The sequence below is a fragment of the Cebus imitator genome, unplaced genomic scaffold (genome assembly GCF_001604975.1).
Source record: "Cebus imitator isolate Cc_AM_T3 unplaced genomic scaffold, Cebus_imitator-1.0 Scaffold599, whole genome shotgun sequence".
Taxonomy (NCBI): Eukaryota; Metazoa; Chordata; class Mammalia; order Primates; family Cebidae; genus Cebus; species Cebus imitator.
In genome coordinates, this window is record NW_016107914.1 from 515,651 (window position 1) to 529,675 (window position 14,025).

General features: G+C 57.8%; 1 protein-coding gene and 1 long non-coding RNA gene across 5 annotated transcripts in view; both read left to right on the forward strand.

Moving 5' to 3' along the window:
- The window catches only part of BCAP31 (B cell receptor associated protein 31), a 29,459-nt gene extending 18,072 nt beyond the window's left edge, over positions 1 to 11,387 (forward strand). For 3 of the 4 annotated variants that reach the window (XM_017516693.1, XM_017516695.2, XM_017516697.2), the window contains exons 5-8: positions 7,799 to 7,934; positions 8,865 to 8,988; positions 9,810 to 9,910; positions 10,899 to 11,387. In XM_017516693.1, the coding sequence (XP_017372182.1) occupies positions 7,799 to 7,934; positions 8,865 to 8,988; positions 9,810 to 9,910; positions 10,899 to 11,018 (481 nt within the window). In that variant the 3' untranslated portion in view covers positions 11,019 to 11,387. The remainder of the gene's footprint in view (positions 1 to 7,798; positions 7,935 to 8,864; positions 8,989 to 9,809; positions 9,911 to 10,898) is intronic. The other variant, XM_017516698.1, reaches the window with a different exon arrangement.
- Positions 11,388 to 13,622: 2,235 nt separating this feature from the next.
- Positions 13,623 to 14,025, forward strand: part of LOC119469207 — a 31,532-nt gene continuing 31,129 nt past the window's right edge. Inside the window, exon 1 of the long non-coding RNA XR_005198024.1 lies at positions 13,623 to 13,634. This is a non-coding gene — a long non-coding RNA (uncharacterized LOC119469207). The remainder of the gene's footprint in view (positions 13,635 to 14,025) is intronic.

Sequence of the window (14,025 nt, forward strand, 5' to 3'; positions counted from 1 at the left end):
CCCAAACTCATCGTTTTTGATGGCTGCATAATATTCCATGGTGTATATGTGCCACATTTTCCCTATCCAGTCTATCGTCGATGGGCATTTGGGTTGGTTCCAGGTCCTTGCTATTGTATCTTTTTTTTTTTTTGAGACAGACTCTTGCTCTGTCATCCAGGCCAGACTGCAGTGTCGCAATCTCAGCTTACTGCAACCTCCACCTCCTGGGTTCAAGCAGTTCTCCCGCTTCAGCCTCCCCAGTAGCTGGCACTATAGGCACTCCCTACTGCGCCCGGCTAATTTTTGTATTTGTGGTAGAGATGGGATTTTGCCACGTTGTCCATGCTGGTCTACAACTCCTGGCCTCGTGATCCATCCATCTCGGCCTCTCAAAGTGCTGGGAGTACAGGCGTGAGCCACTACGCCCAGCCCTGACTCTTTCTTTCCATGTTTTTTACGTCCTGCTGTGGAGAACTGGCTCAGTTCTTGAACGTGAGCAGGTACTCATGACTCGCGAAGGTTAGGTGGTTAGGAGTAAAGGGTTCTTGCCTACTGGGTATTCCAGTACTGCTAGGATGTGGCCACCTGTGTGGATTAATATTTTGCAAGGGTGTATGGGATAGTGTGGAGCAGGAGAGCCTGAAGTGAGGAGACCAAGTTGGAGATCGTCACAGTGAGAGTTGCTGGGAGCGTGAACTAGGGCAGTGGTAGCAGGAATGGGAGGAGGGGACAGACCTGAGAGGCCCAGGTGGAGTTAATCACCAGGCTTTTCCAGTCTCTGGGAGCCTGAGATGGTCTTGGTTCTGCTCTGGACTTGCAGAATGCGAGGACCCAGGCCCCTGCTGGAAAGGGAGCTCTGGTTGCCCATGGGGTAAGACTATTGTGCTAGGCCTGAGGGCTGGCTAGAGTGGGACCTCTGGCCAGACCTGGGGACAGCAAGGAAAGGAGGAGGAGACAGGGAAAGCAGGGTTAAGCAGGGAAAGGCCTGGCTAGATGAACAGGATAGGGTGCTGCCAGGCAGTCGAGCTTGGGTTGCTGGCTTCACAGAGGTGTTGAGGCCTGGGCAAAGGGAATGTGCTGGCAGGCCAGGCTCCAGCCCCCAGCATAGCGGTAGAAGATGGGGGAGCAGAAGTCAGAGGGAAGCCAGATCAAGAGGGAAGATGTGAGCAGGTTAGTGGCCAAGGAGGGGAGCGCATTCCAGAGAAAGCCTGGTGCTTGGCACTAGTTTTCAGTGGGACTGGGCTCAGGACACACAGGAGGTTAGCCTGAGAACCCCCGAGTAGCCCCTGTGATTGGGAAAGAAGGCCTGGCCTGGAAGAAGACATCACACCCAGAAGCAGGCCTGCATCCCCCTTCCCCCATAGTTTGCTGCTGCTGGGTGGGGCAGCAGTGGGAGAGTCCCAGCTTCCCAGCCAAAGCCTTCTGGGCTTTTGTCCTGCCTCTGCCACCGCTGTCTCAACCCTGCCACTTGACCCAGAAGCCTGGGGCTGCTCTGCCCTTTCCTCTTCTCCCATGTGACTGCCCAGTCATCGTGGCCGTTTCTCAGCATGCGGCCCAGCAGGGTGAGGCGCTTTCACATTGTCATGTAGCCGACCTCTAGAAGTCTTCAACCTGCAGAGCTGGACTCCACCCATGAAACAGCCTGTGGATGTCACCTCCTAAGCCTGTCTCTCACCACTCTTGGGACCGCTGCTGTGGTGGGGCCACCAGCATCCTGTATAGACCAAGCAAGCTCCCTGCTACCCACCGTCCCCACTTTGGCCTGTGCACCCCACTTCCAGTGGCTTGGTATCACAGGGATCCTGCACGATGCGGCTCCCCCACGGGCTCTGCTTCGGCCTCCCTGTCATGAAGCAGCCACGTGGGTATCCACACACAACACATGCTCTCCCTGACACCCGATTCTCTGAGCATTTTGGGGGCCTCTGTGCGGACCACCCCCTCCACCTGCTGGCACCACCTCCTCATGAATCTCTGAGGCTTCCCTGTGGAGCCTGTTCTGAGGGCCCACACCGTGTCCCTAGCTGGCCTAGAGTGCTGTCCTCGGGTCCCAGGGCAGCCGGCACACACAGCTCTGAGGCGTGGCACTTGGCAGGGTTGTTTATCATGGGGAACCTGGGCTCTTCTGTTTAGACTGTTCAGCTCAGTGCCAAGGGCCTGGCACATATGAAGGGCCGCTGAAACCTTTGGTGACCTAATGGGCTGTCCTGGGCTGACGGCAACAGTTTTAGGTGTGTGTCTGGGTTGAACTTGTCAGGTCCAGCTTTTTAGATGAGAAGCCCAGCTTTTCAGGTCTGAGGAGCTATGACAGTTTGTGAAGATGGATGTGTCGGGGCCACCTCCAGGGGACCACACTGGATGGGCCCCTGGTTTCCGCTTGGGAAAGACTCTGGCAGTCGCTCCTGTTATATCATCGCTCCTGTTCCCTTCATTGCTAGCCTTGCAGTTTGAGGGTATAGCTAGCCAGAGCCCTCTTGAGTCTCGGAGTGCGTTGGGGATGGCAGCTCCCGCTGGGCTGGGTTTTGTGTGTTCAGAGGAGCTGCACTGTCTTCTCTGCCTTACTCAGCTTAAATGGTGGTCAAGGTTAGGCCCAAAGTACCAGTTAGCAGCCAGGGACAGGAAGGCCCCTGTTTGTGTGGGAGCCCCTGGATTTTTGCCGACCTGAACTTGATCCACAGGCATCTTTCGTTTCCTCCTTACCCCTCCAGGGTAGAATCCCATCGCTGCCATTAACCCAGATGGAACTGCCTGTGCTTCTCTGCTGCGCTCCTCTTTTTTTTTTTTTTAGGTTGAGTCATCTAATCACAGACTATCTTTGCCTAAGTTGTCTGACCTCACTTGGTTGCCCTCTGCCCTCCAGCTTCCCCAAAACCCCTCAGATAGCTGGTTTTAAAAAAGAAACACTGCAAAACCCCAGAAACCCAGCTGGTCCATGTCACTTGTTCTCAAGAAGAAGAGAGGACAGGCCAGACCCACACCTCCCCTTCGCCCTGTGCTGGCTGCACTGTCCTCAGGACTGGTGAGCTCCATCTGGGTCGTAGGCTGGAGCTGCCACAAGGCATGTTCTCCTGCGGAAGGGCCTATATATCCCCCAGCTCTGGCCCTCCTCTTCCTGTCTTCGCCAGCATCTTGTGCTGGGAGGCTACAGGGAAGGCCGATCAGCTGTACTAGAGTGGACTTGGGGCAGTCCTTTGGGGTGGCCTTCTCGGGTCTGCAGTAGGTGACTTCCCAGTTGTAACCTGTCTTCCTGTTTCCAGACTGGCAGGTGAGACTCGCTCAGGACAGTTGAAGCCCTGGTGTTAATCATTCTCCTTCACCAAAGCCTTCCTGAGGCATCACCTGACTTGGTTCCTTGCCTGGGCGCTGCCTCGTTTTTTCTTCCACAGCTGGGGCGTGTTCACCCAGAGTCCATTGGCCACCCTGTGGTAGGCCTGGAGAGTCAGCAGGTGGCGCTGGGACACCGGCTTCCTGCCGGCTGGGGGCAGAGGAGTGAGCTTGTGTGAACACTGTGTGTGTGCAGGGGCTGGGGGTTGAAGGACTCGACTCACCTGAAACCCGTCAGCAGGGCAGGCTGGGGGTGGCCACAGCATGGAACCTTTTGGTTGGGATTTGTTCCTCCACCCCTTCCCGTGAAGCCCATGTCCTCCTCCCCTTGTTCATGGGGGAGACAGGGCTGCTGAAAAGTACTTATGAGCCATGGCTCTCCCCACTTGATATGTTTGGCCCTGTTTCTCTTGAGTCTGTAGAGAGGTTCTGTTTCTCCTGCCTTCTCTGGTTTACTCAACCTTTTATAAAAGCATGATAGCCCTGCTCAGTGTCCAAGAACACTCTGTCAGGAGAGCGCCGTCAGGTTGAGGCATTTGGGGCTGCCATGTGTCTGCCAAGGCTACATCTGGATTCTGTTAAGTTGTGTTCACTGGCCTTTGCCTGGACCCCAGGCCATTCTCTTGGTGACCACCCTGTATCTGTAGGCGATGCCTTTGGCTCTTAGGCTCTTGCTTATTTTCCGGAAATGAATAGCAAGAACAGTGTTTTGGGTAACATTACTCAGGAGATCCAGCAGAGGCTGTTGTGTGCCCTGTCCTGGGGGTCTGGGAAACTACAGAGGGACAAACAGAAGGGCATCTTAATGTGTCTGAGTGGCCCTCTGCAAGGGAGCAGGAAAATGTTCTAGAAGGCTGGCTTCCAGGCTGAAAAATGCCAGTGATGAGGGAAAGCCTGGTCTGCATTGCCGGGGTCCTGAGGGGATTGGAGGTGCTAGGACGTCGGAGCTCTGGGATACGCCTTCAGCTCAAGGCAGTGAATGCCTTCTCTCCCCCCGTATCCGGGAGCCTGGTTTGCTCATCAGCATGGGTCTGAGATGTCGTCTTCCCACTCCTGTCTTCTGTCTCCTCTGTTTGCTAGACTGACCAGCTGTGTGTCTGCCTCTGCCCCTCTTGGTGCCAGGCTCCCAGGTAGACACAGGTGCAGTCCAGGCTCAGGGAGATTCTGTCCAGCCTGACGTGCAGCCTCAAACCCATCCTCTCACCTGTCAGGGAGGACTTCCTCTCCTGGGAGTAGGATTGGGTCATCTGGAAGCCCACTCCCCTTTTTTCAGCTATACTTTGTGGAGTGGGCAGAAGACCCCTTTTCAGTGTGCCAGGTATGGGGGTGCAGAGATGAAGGCACAGTGCCCAGCCTAAAGATATTCATAGCCTGGTAGGGCAGCCATATAAATGGATGGCAGCCATGCAGAGAACAGAGAATGAGGTAGTTTCGTGCGGGTGCCTAGGGGGCTGCTGCAGGAGACGGCGTCCCTCTGATGGGGCAGGAGAGCCGAAAGGGTTTCTGGGGGGAGGTGAGGATCGAGCTGGGTAGAGAGGACATTCTGACCTGGAGGACTACCACGTAGAGCCAGGCGTGTTCCAGGAATGGCGAAGGGTTAGGTGTTACTAGAGCAGGGGGCCACGTGGTTAGTGAGGGAGGAGAGCTCGCTGAGGGCCTGCGTGCCGGAGGCAGGTGGCTCAAGCAGCGGGCTGATGTGGTCGGATTTGCCTGGCTCACGGAGGTGGCTGGGGAAGCCTAATGGCTGCAGATAGGGTGGAGGTGCTGGCAGTGGGGATGATGCCGGGCACGTTTACAACTGACATGGAAAGCACTCGTTGTGGCTTGGGCTAGGGGCCCAAGAGGGCTGAGTCTAAGGTGGATTGCATGCCCACCACTACAGCAGGGGCTGCACAAGGTGGTCAGGTCAGGTGGGGCAAGGGAAGGTGTGTTTTGGACAAACTGAGTCTGGAATACCTTTGGGGACATCCAGGAGCCAACGTTTAGCAAGGGGTTAGGTATGAGCCTGGGCCTCAGAGAAAACCCTTTCAGGGATAGGAGTGGCTAGGAGAAAGTATAGGCTGTCAGCTGAAGAGTGCAGAACCCAGAGGGAGCAGGATAACAGCAGGAGGAGGCGTTGCAAGGGGGACCTCAGGAGGGTAACTTAGCAGCGGAGCAAGGACATCAGGGTGGCCGCTGGACTGGGCGGTTAGGAGGCCACTGGTGGCCCTGCTGCTAGCTTGGAAGGGCAGGCCTCGGCTGGCCTAGGTTGAGGAATGTATGCAAGGAAAAAGACCAGGGACTTGGGCAGGGTGACTCCAGGAAGGACGCAGTTGAAGGCGAGGTTCCTGGGTGGGGGGAATGATCCCAGGTCATCCAGTAGGAAAAGAGAGGACCTAGAAGGGGGGCAGTGGGAGGAGTATGCCCAGGGCGTTGTGGGGTGGGGAGCGCCTGTGAGGGCTGGTGAGAGGAAGGGGAACCAGAGCCTGGCAGAGGAGAGCCCCAGACTGCCCCAAGGCTGGGAACCAAAGGTCTGGGCTGGGGCTGAGCAGGGCCAGGCTTTTGGGGAGACACGGCATGGATCTTGTGCTAGACTGTGTGTGCCCTGGCCTGTCTTGGAAGCCCTGGTTCTCAATAGCCGGGAAAAGCCTGGGACAGTCATAGGAGAGCTGGGCATCTGCCACCCTGCCGAGGAAGCATTTGTGTTAGCGATCTCCCTGGGGACCGGGGTGACAGCCATGGGTACTCACCAGCAGCCACTTGGCTGGCCTGGTGGCGGGGAGTATAGCCTTCAGTCCCTCAGTCCTGTCTCTACCACCAGGTGGCATGACCCCACCCCACAATTTCAGCTGGGAGGAACGGTCCTCTTCCTCTTTCTATGTCATCGCCATCTGCTCTGGGGCTGGGCGGCTCCTTGCTGGGGGGCTGGGTCTTAGTCAGACTTGCCTTTCTTTCTAGGCCTCCCCAGTGACTTCTGGCCATGCTGATGTGACTCAGTCGCGTTGTTTCTCTCTGGGCGCTCAATAGCTTCCGCCACCTTCAGGCTCCAGCCCAATTGGGGGCAGGCTGGTGGGCAGCTAGGGGCTGAGGCAGGGAAACCTGAGCACTAGGCCACGAGGTCCTGGGCTGCTAATTTTAGAAAGCACATGTCACTGGAAACTCTCCTCCTCTGCCAGGAATCGATGGCCTGGCTCTCCTAGTGCTGCCAGGGGCCCCAGGGAGCCTCTCCCTAAACCAGGAACCTTGGGCATCTCCTGGCCCGGGTGGGCCCTTTCTGTCCTGAGTCCTTCTGGAAAGGGGCTCTGCCGAGGCCCTGGACAGCCATGCCTTGGGCCAGGGAGGTAGCTCACCTGGTCTGCTCTCTGCTTTCTCCAGCCCTTCCGGGCTGCCCCTGGCTGTGAGCAGAGGCTTTGAAGGCCTGGCTGGGCAAGGAGGCCACTTCGGCTCTTCTGAGCAAGCGGTTTGTTGTTGAAGCACCCTGAACCAAGCAGATTTGTCTCCTCCTTCCCCCAGGCCCTGTGTGTCCCTTGCCTTTTGAGGTATGTGGCAGAGGTACCCCTGCCTCGTTTTGACTGTTTGACCAAGTCCTTCCCTCCTCTCTTTCTGCCGGCTAACATTTCAGGGCAAGGGTGAACCAAGGGAAATGCAGTGGTCATTTCCTCTGCTTGGGGACCAGCATCTGCCTCCAGGTGCCACCTGTTTGCCTGTCTCTCCTGGCTGCTTCAGATAGGCAGTGTGTGCCTGTGTCCTGATTCCTCTACACCCTCCAGCCCAAGAAGACCTCATTTGGGGCGCTGTTACATAACGGATATGTTCCGGTGCAGCCTGCATGACGAGTTGGGAAGGAGGTTGGCCAGAAAAGAGAGTTCTGTCTTATGTCGGGACCTGGGAGCTGTTCCATGTTAGTTTAGAGAGTATAGTGGTTTTGAGCCCAGGTTCTGGAGTCAGGCAGACGTAAGTTGGAATTCCAGCCACATCCATTTCTGGTACATTGATTGACGCTGTTGAATATGTTTCCTCCTCTATAAGCTGGGGCAGCGATAGTAAGTTCCTGGTCAGGTAGATGTGAGAATGCGGCCGGCATGTTGGAAGTGCCTGCATTGATAAGCTGCTCTCGTTACCTTACCGAGGCAAGCCCAGCCTCGCAGGGAGGAAGGTGGTGCTGTGGCTTGTCTGGCATGTCTAGGCCCTGATCTAGAAAGTGACTTGTTCTGGGACCTCATGCTGTAGTGAGGCTCTTCCCAGCCCCTCAGGACTCTGCTTCCAGCCCCTCCCTGAGCCATCCCCCAGAGCAGAGGGTGGCTGTTGGGCACAGCAGCAGAGGACAGCTCCTGGGCCCCACCTTTTCCCTCACACTGCCAGCGCCAGGTTGGCGGCTTCTTGCTCAGCTGCCCTGGCAGGACGGCAGGCCCAGGCGGGAGCCAGGTGTGGGGTGGGAGCAACCAGGAGGCGCTCCTGCCAGCCCTTCATGCTCTTTTCCTCACTTCTCCCTTCTTTTTGTAAATAATTGCAGCCTGCTTAGACGCCTGGTGACTCTCATCTCACAGCAGGCCACACTGCTGGCCTCCAATGAAGCCTTTAAAAAGCAGGCGGAGAGCGCTAGTGAGGCAGCCAAGAAGTACATGGAGGAGAATGACCAGCTCAAGAAGGTGAGCCCCACCTTCCCGACCCACCACGGGGCGTCCTGGTGCCACACCATGGGAGCCATCTTCTTAGGGCCTCAGTGGCCACTGGTAGCCTATCAGGCTGGGAAATGTGTGAAATTCCTGCTGCTTGAAAAGCCAGATTTGGGTGGAGCCGCAGAGGGAAGTCCTCAGTGGGGAGGGTGTGCCTGCTGGAGGCGTCTGTGTGGGAGGATCTGGGCAACTGCGTCGCCTTTAGCTTGCGAGGGCTTGGTGAGGAAGAGGGTGCTGCTGCTCTTGTTTCCATCCGCTGCTTCCAGTCAGATGCTTCCCAGAGAAAAACAGCCCCTCAGTGAGCCAGGGCCTGCACTGTGAACCGAAGGCCCTCAGCTAGGCCCTGGTTCTCTGGAAGACTGCTGCACCCTCTCGAACTCGGGGTCTGTGGCATCCCTCAGTGCTGGAGAGAAGGTGGGGACAGGGTGGTTGGCCAGTCCTAGGCCTCCTGTTGGGAGGCGAGCTGCGAGTTAAGCTCGGAGGGATGTGATGCAGAGGTGGGATAGAGCTGGCCAGGCAGACTGGGGGCTCCTGGCTGCAGCGAGCAGCACCGCACGGGGCGCAGAAGGCACCACCATCCGCTGATGGCTTGGTGAGCGCCATGGAGCCGCTGAGCCCTGCTGCTCAGGAAGGAGGCAGGGCCAAGGGCCAGGGCAGGCAAGGCATGCCTGGCGAGCTGCAGCAGGTGGCCCTGCTGGCGCTTCTCTTTCCCTCGGCGTGCAGCCACGCCCTGGCCTTTGCCTAGGAGCTGGGAGCAAGTGGTGGCTCGGTTCCGCGCTGACATTTCCGAAGGGGCAAGTGTCCAGGGCAGCTTGAGGAACCGCCGCTCTGTGGGGAGGATGGGGCTGGAGCCCCTCCCTCCCTCCTTCCCTCAGTAACCCTGGCCTTTGGCACTTTTCCCAGGGAGCTGCTGTTGATGGAGGCAAGTTGGATGTCGGGAATGCTGAGGTGAAGTTGGAGGAAGAGAACAGGAGCCTGAAGGCCGACCTGCAGAAGCTAAAGGACGAGCTGGCCAGCACTAAGCAAAGTGAGGCTCAGCCCTGTGTCCTCCCCTTCAGGGAGGTCCAGAGGAGGCTCCTCTGCCCACTGCTGCCTGTCTTATGCCAAAGTATTAGTAATAAGCCTCGCACGCACGCACGCTTGAGGGCTGGTTGAAAACAAATTAGCACCCTGTGCCTCCAACCCCAATGCGGCCACGCTTAGCCTGCAGGCCGTTGAGGCTAAGTGGTTTGAGCGGGTCCTAGGAGGAACCAGGCTGCAGCTGCAGGGCCTCGATTGCCCCGCGCTAGAGCAGTGCACCCTGGGACTTTCCTGTCCAGAGTGTGGCACAGGAGCCTCAGCATGCCTGGGGGCTGAGAATAAGGGGAGTGTGGGAGTGGCGTTCAGGAAGGGAATGGGTGGCTCCCAAGTGGCCTGCCTGTCTTTGCTCTCCCACGCATAGACTAAGTCCGGGGTGTTTTCCCCAACACCACAGGCCTCAGCTGCTGCTGCTCTCTGCAAGCACGGTTGTCATCAGGGGTCTTGCTTTCAGGCTGGGATCTCACTGCCTGCTTTTGGCTCTCAGCCTCCCTGAAGGTGGCCCCGGCTGAGAGCCACTAGAGTTTCCTCCATTAAAGGGACTAGGGGACATCCTCTGTATTTCTTTGACTTTATGTAGCTTTTTTGTCAGCCCTTTCCCTCTACTTTGGGACCTGCAAAATAAGAGGGGCTTTATTTGAGAAGTGGGCTCCTATATAGCCTCATTTGAGATAGATTTGGGTTAGTTTCTGGTATCTGTAGCAGTCGAGTTTTCCCCCCTAATTCCAGCCTTTTCATTTCTCTTTTCTTGGTCATTTACATCATTTCCAGAACTAGAGAAAGCTGAAAACCAGGCTCTGGCCATGCGGAAGCAGTCCGAGGGTCTCACCAAGGAGTATGACCGCCTGCTGGAGGAGCATGCAAAGCTGCAGGTCAGCTCTCCCATGCTGCCGCGTCCAGGGCAGGAGAGCAGAACAGGATGGGGCAGCCCCTGCAGGGGGGAGGGAGCCTTCCGGAGGCCTAGGGGCCGGCTGCCTTCTCCCCTACTCCCGCTGGCTGCCTCTGCCCTGCTGCGTGGGACCCTTCACTGGGCAGGAGAGGGGTGGCCCTCAGGAGTGGCGCTGGCTCACTAGGCTCTCAGCCTTCCTACCTTCGTGCTCAGACTCAGTCCATGGTTTGCGGCCCCATCAAGAACAGAAGCAGGTGAAACTCTGGGACCCACTGCTGGCTTTCTCTCCTAGAGTGCTGCGGGTGTGACATGGGGCAAACACCCCTGGGCAAGTGAGGGCACAAGGTGCCAAAAAGGCGCCTCCCCCAGCAGGCGCTAGCTGTTACCATTGCCTGCTGCCCCAGGCCTCGTCCGAGTCCTCAGACTAGCTTGGGTGCAGCAGGCTGCGTCTGGAAGCTCCAGTGGTCTTGATGTTGGGAGTCAGGGCCACGTAAATATGCCCAACTTTGGACAGCTGGCCTTGGTGCTTGGCGGCCCAAGTTTGGGCACCACAGCAGGTGGGGAGGAAGGATCCAGCCCCAAAGGGGGCACCTATATCATCTGTATGGGGCAGGCTCTGCAGACGGGACTTGGGCCTTGAAGGCACCTGTCAAAGGTGTGCAGAGTTGGGAAGGGCCTGATCAGGTCTTGAAAGGGCCTGGCAGGCCCTGCTGTTCCCCACAGCCAGAACTCGGCCCCCAGTGAGGTCCCGGTGGTCCTCCCTGGCTGGTGTTAGGTCTGGGGCTCTCCCTAGAGTGTGGGCAAGGGCTCACTCTCCCACCCTGGCAGGCCTTCGGATACAGCTGGGGAGGGGGCCCCTTGCTCACTTGAATATCTGTCGTTAGGGGAGAGGAGACCCAAGCTTGGGCCTCGGGAGGCATGGGGCTACAGGTGGCAGGGGAGGGGTGGGCCCAGCCAACCTACTGCTGTGGGATTTCTGTCCCTTTCCAGGCTGCAGTAGATGGTCCCACGGACAAGAAGGAGGAGTAAGGGCCTCCCTCCTCCCCTGCCTGCAGCCAGCTTCCACCTGGCACGTGCCTGCTGCTTCCTGAGAGCCGGGCCTCTCCCTCTGGTACTTCTGTTTGTGCTCTTCTGCTTCCCCCATTTCCTTCCACAGCACATAGCTCGTCATCTCGGCCCCTGTCCACACTCTCCCAGCACAGCACACGGGACCTGATTACCACATGTTCAGAATGCGTTCGCTGTCATCCTGCGTGGCCTGGCGCAGCCCTGGCTTCCACACCTGAGCGTGGAGGGCACGAGTTAGTTGCAGTCTGGCTTGCGGTGGGGCTGGCTTCCCGTAGATTGGAATGCCCTTTTTGTTTTGCCCTCTGGGCGTTTTCTTTGGTCCCAAAGGAGGGCGGGTGAAGCAGGTGGACTGGAGTTTCTCTTGAGGGCAATAAACATTGATACGGTGTGTACGTGGTGCGGCGTGTGACTACGGCCATGGGGAGGGTTCTGCCTCCTCTCCTGTCTAGAGCTCTCAAGTAGCCATAGCCCTTCAACCTGTTTCCCCCACTGAAGGCTGGGTTCACACCTGTTCTCGAAGGCCCTGGCCTCTCTGCCCTCCTGCTCCCTGGACTGGACCAGGCCCCGCTTCAGGGCCACCCGCTGAGTGTGTGTCCTGTCTGCCTCCCTGGGTGTGGGCAGCTTGGGAGGCTCAGTAAACTGGCAAGGCTTCCAGGTAGAGAACTTGCTTGCTTTCTCTGGGTTCCTCTTCGTCACATTTGGGATAGACAGAACATGGCAGAACGCCACTAGTCACTCCCTGCCCCACCCCCTCCTGAAGGTTTGCAGGATGACCTCTGACTAATGCCAGCTAGGAGAGGAGACTTGTCCTTGGCAGTGACCTGGAGCTTGCCCAGGGCAGAGCTAGGCAGAAAGGGGCTGGGAATGGGCCGGGGCTCTGGTCCTGCGAACGTGCTGGGTGTGTGCCTGCCACACAGTGTTGTGCTGGCTCCAGGGCATTCCTCAGGTGGCTCCTCGGAGCTGTGTCTTCCAGGCCCACAGCAAGCCGGGCCAGGACCGGGGCTTCCCGCCTGGCGCCAGTGCCCAGGCCCTGCACTGTGTTGCTCTTCAGCAGCGCATGAGGAAGGCGGCCCCTGCCCGCAGCCCTGTGCTACCCCTGCAGGACCTCTGCCATGCCTGGTGTCTGCATGAGGAATGGGTGGAGGGGTCGGGGAGCAGGTTAGAGGTGTGTCTCTTGGAACAGTAGGGGACCCCTGAAGGATGCTTGCTTTTGCCTGCCCTGTCGGGGTCCAGGCCGGTGGTTCCCATCACCCTTCCCCATGCTCAGACGAGCTCTGTCCCTTTCCAGGCAGTCTCAGAAGTGGTGTCTGGGGGAGTAGGGGCCATGTGGGCCATGCCCTCAGGTTGCTGTGCCAAGGCCAAAGGCTGATCCCACTTTTCCAGGAAGTGTTCTTGGCTATCTTGGGCCTCCCTGAGCTCACCCTTCTCTGAGCTTTGAAAGGCTAAAGTCCAGACGGGTACTGCCCTCACCAGCCCTGACAGCCTCTTCCTCTGTTCTGCACGAGGCTGGCTTCTGGAGTGCCCTTTCTAGTGGGGGGATGGAACAACAATGGATCCGGGGCACAGGCCCTTAGAGCTGGAAACTGAGGCATGCGCCCAGCCTGCACTGGAGGGCGGCCTGCACAGTCGCATGTTCCTGGATCAGCGTCTGTTCCAGGGCGTCTGCAGTCGTAGGCATCCTGATCTGTTTTCTTACTCATCTTCCACTAGACTGCTAGCTGCCTGAGGGCAGAGCCTGCTGCTTGTTGATCCCTGTGTCCCAACTCCTGACGTAGGAGCTAAGTCCTGAGGAAATGGTGTCTCTGTTTTGGGACCCAGTTTCAGTGACGCACCTCTGTGAAGTTTCCTTTTTTCAATGTCTCTTTTCTGTGTGTTTGGTAGCATTGTGGTGCGTGAGGTGGCTTGGACGGCATTTGGCCTAGAGGTGTGGAGAACAATTTGCAGAAGGTGGTTGTCACGCAGGCAGAGACCTGGCTGACAGTGTATGAAGCAGCTGGCGTGAGCTCAGGGGTCCTGAGGGTGACCATGGGCGGCGGCAGGACAGTTGGAGTCAGTTGGGGGCAGGGGCTGTGTGAGGGACGTTGGAAGCGCCTTTGCAGCTAAGGAGGGCCAGGCTGGACGTCTGGGAGCTGCCCGCAGGCAGGATTCTGGAAGGTGTAGCCATTGTGAGGGGAGAGGCTTTGCAGGGAGAGAAAGAAAACTGGAAACAGCTGTGCTGAAGAGGTGGGGGCGGGGCCCGCAGGACAGGCTCCAGAGTCCCTGGCTGAGGGACTGCACTGCCGCTCCTTTCTCTGCTCCCTGTCTGGTCCGTGTATTTCTCACCTGGGCTCTTCTTGGTTGGCCATATTCCAAGCCAGGTCCCTCCCCTGGCTCCAGAAGTGTAGGAGTAAAGCCCTCCATAGAGGGTGCTGCCTGCTGAGAAGCAGGGCCTCTCCCATAGCACAGTAGCAGTCATGGGCAGGATGCGGAGGGAGCAGCCCAAGCTGTCACTTTGCTCTGAGGGGCCACCTGCTCCCCCTTCACAGGCTTCCATCCCTGGTGCTCTCCGTGCCTGCCTGGGCCACCCACTGCGTTTCCTGCGGGTGGGGTACCACATGCTCACCCTGTGCCCCGGGTCCTGCCCCTCGAAGGACCTGTCTGTACTGGCTGCCTCCAGTTCTTCTCCGCCTCTTCTTACCGTGGTAAAACGTGTGTGTATATAAAGTTTATATGTAGTGTCATCAGTGTATATGTAATGAGCCATCATCACCATCCTTAAGTGTGGAGTTCAGTGGCATGAAATGTGGCCACCACTTCCATCTGCCTCTGGAATTTATTTTCTCAAACTGCCACTCTGTCCCCACTCAACACTCTTCACCCCGTCCCCAGCCCCTGGCCCCCACCCTTGCCCTCTGTCTCTGTGGATCCCCCTTCTCTCATGTAAGACCCTGTCTCACAGGAGTGGAACTCCATAGCACTTGTTCCTTGATGATGGCTCATTTCACAGATGCCCTCCAGGGTCAGCCATGTTGTGTCGTGTGTTGGAGTTCC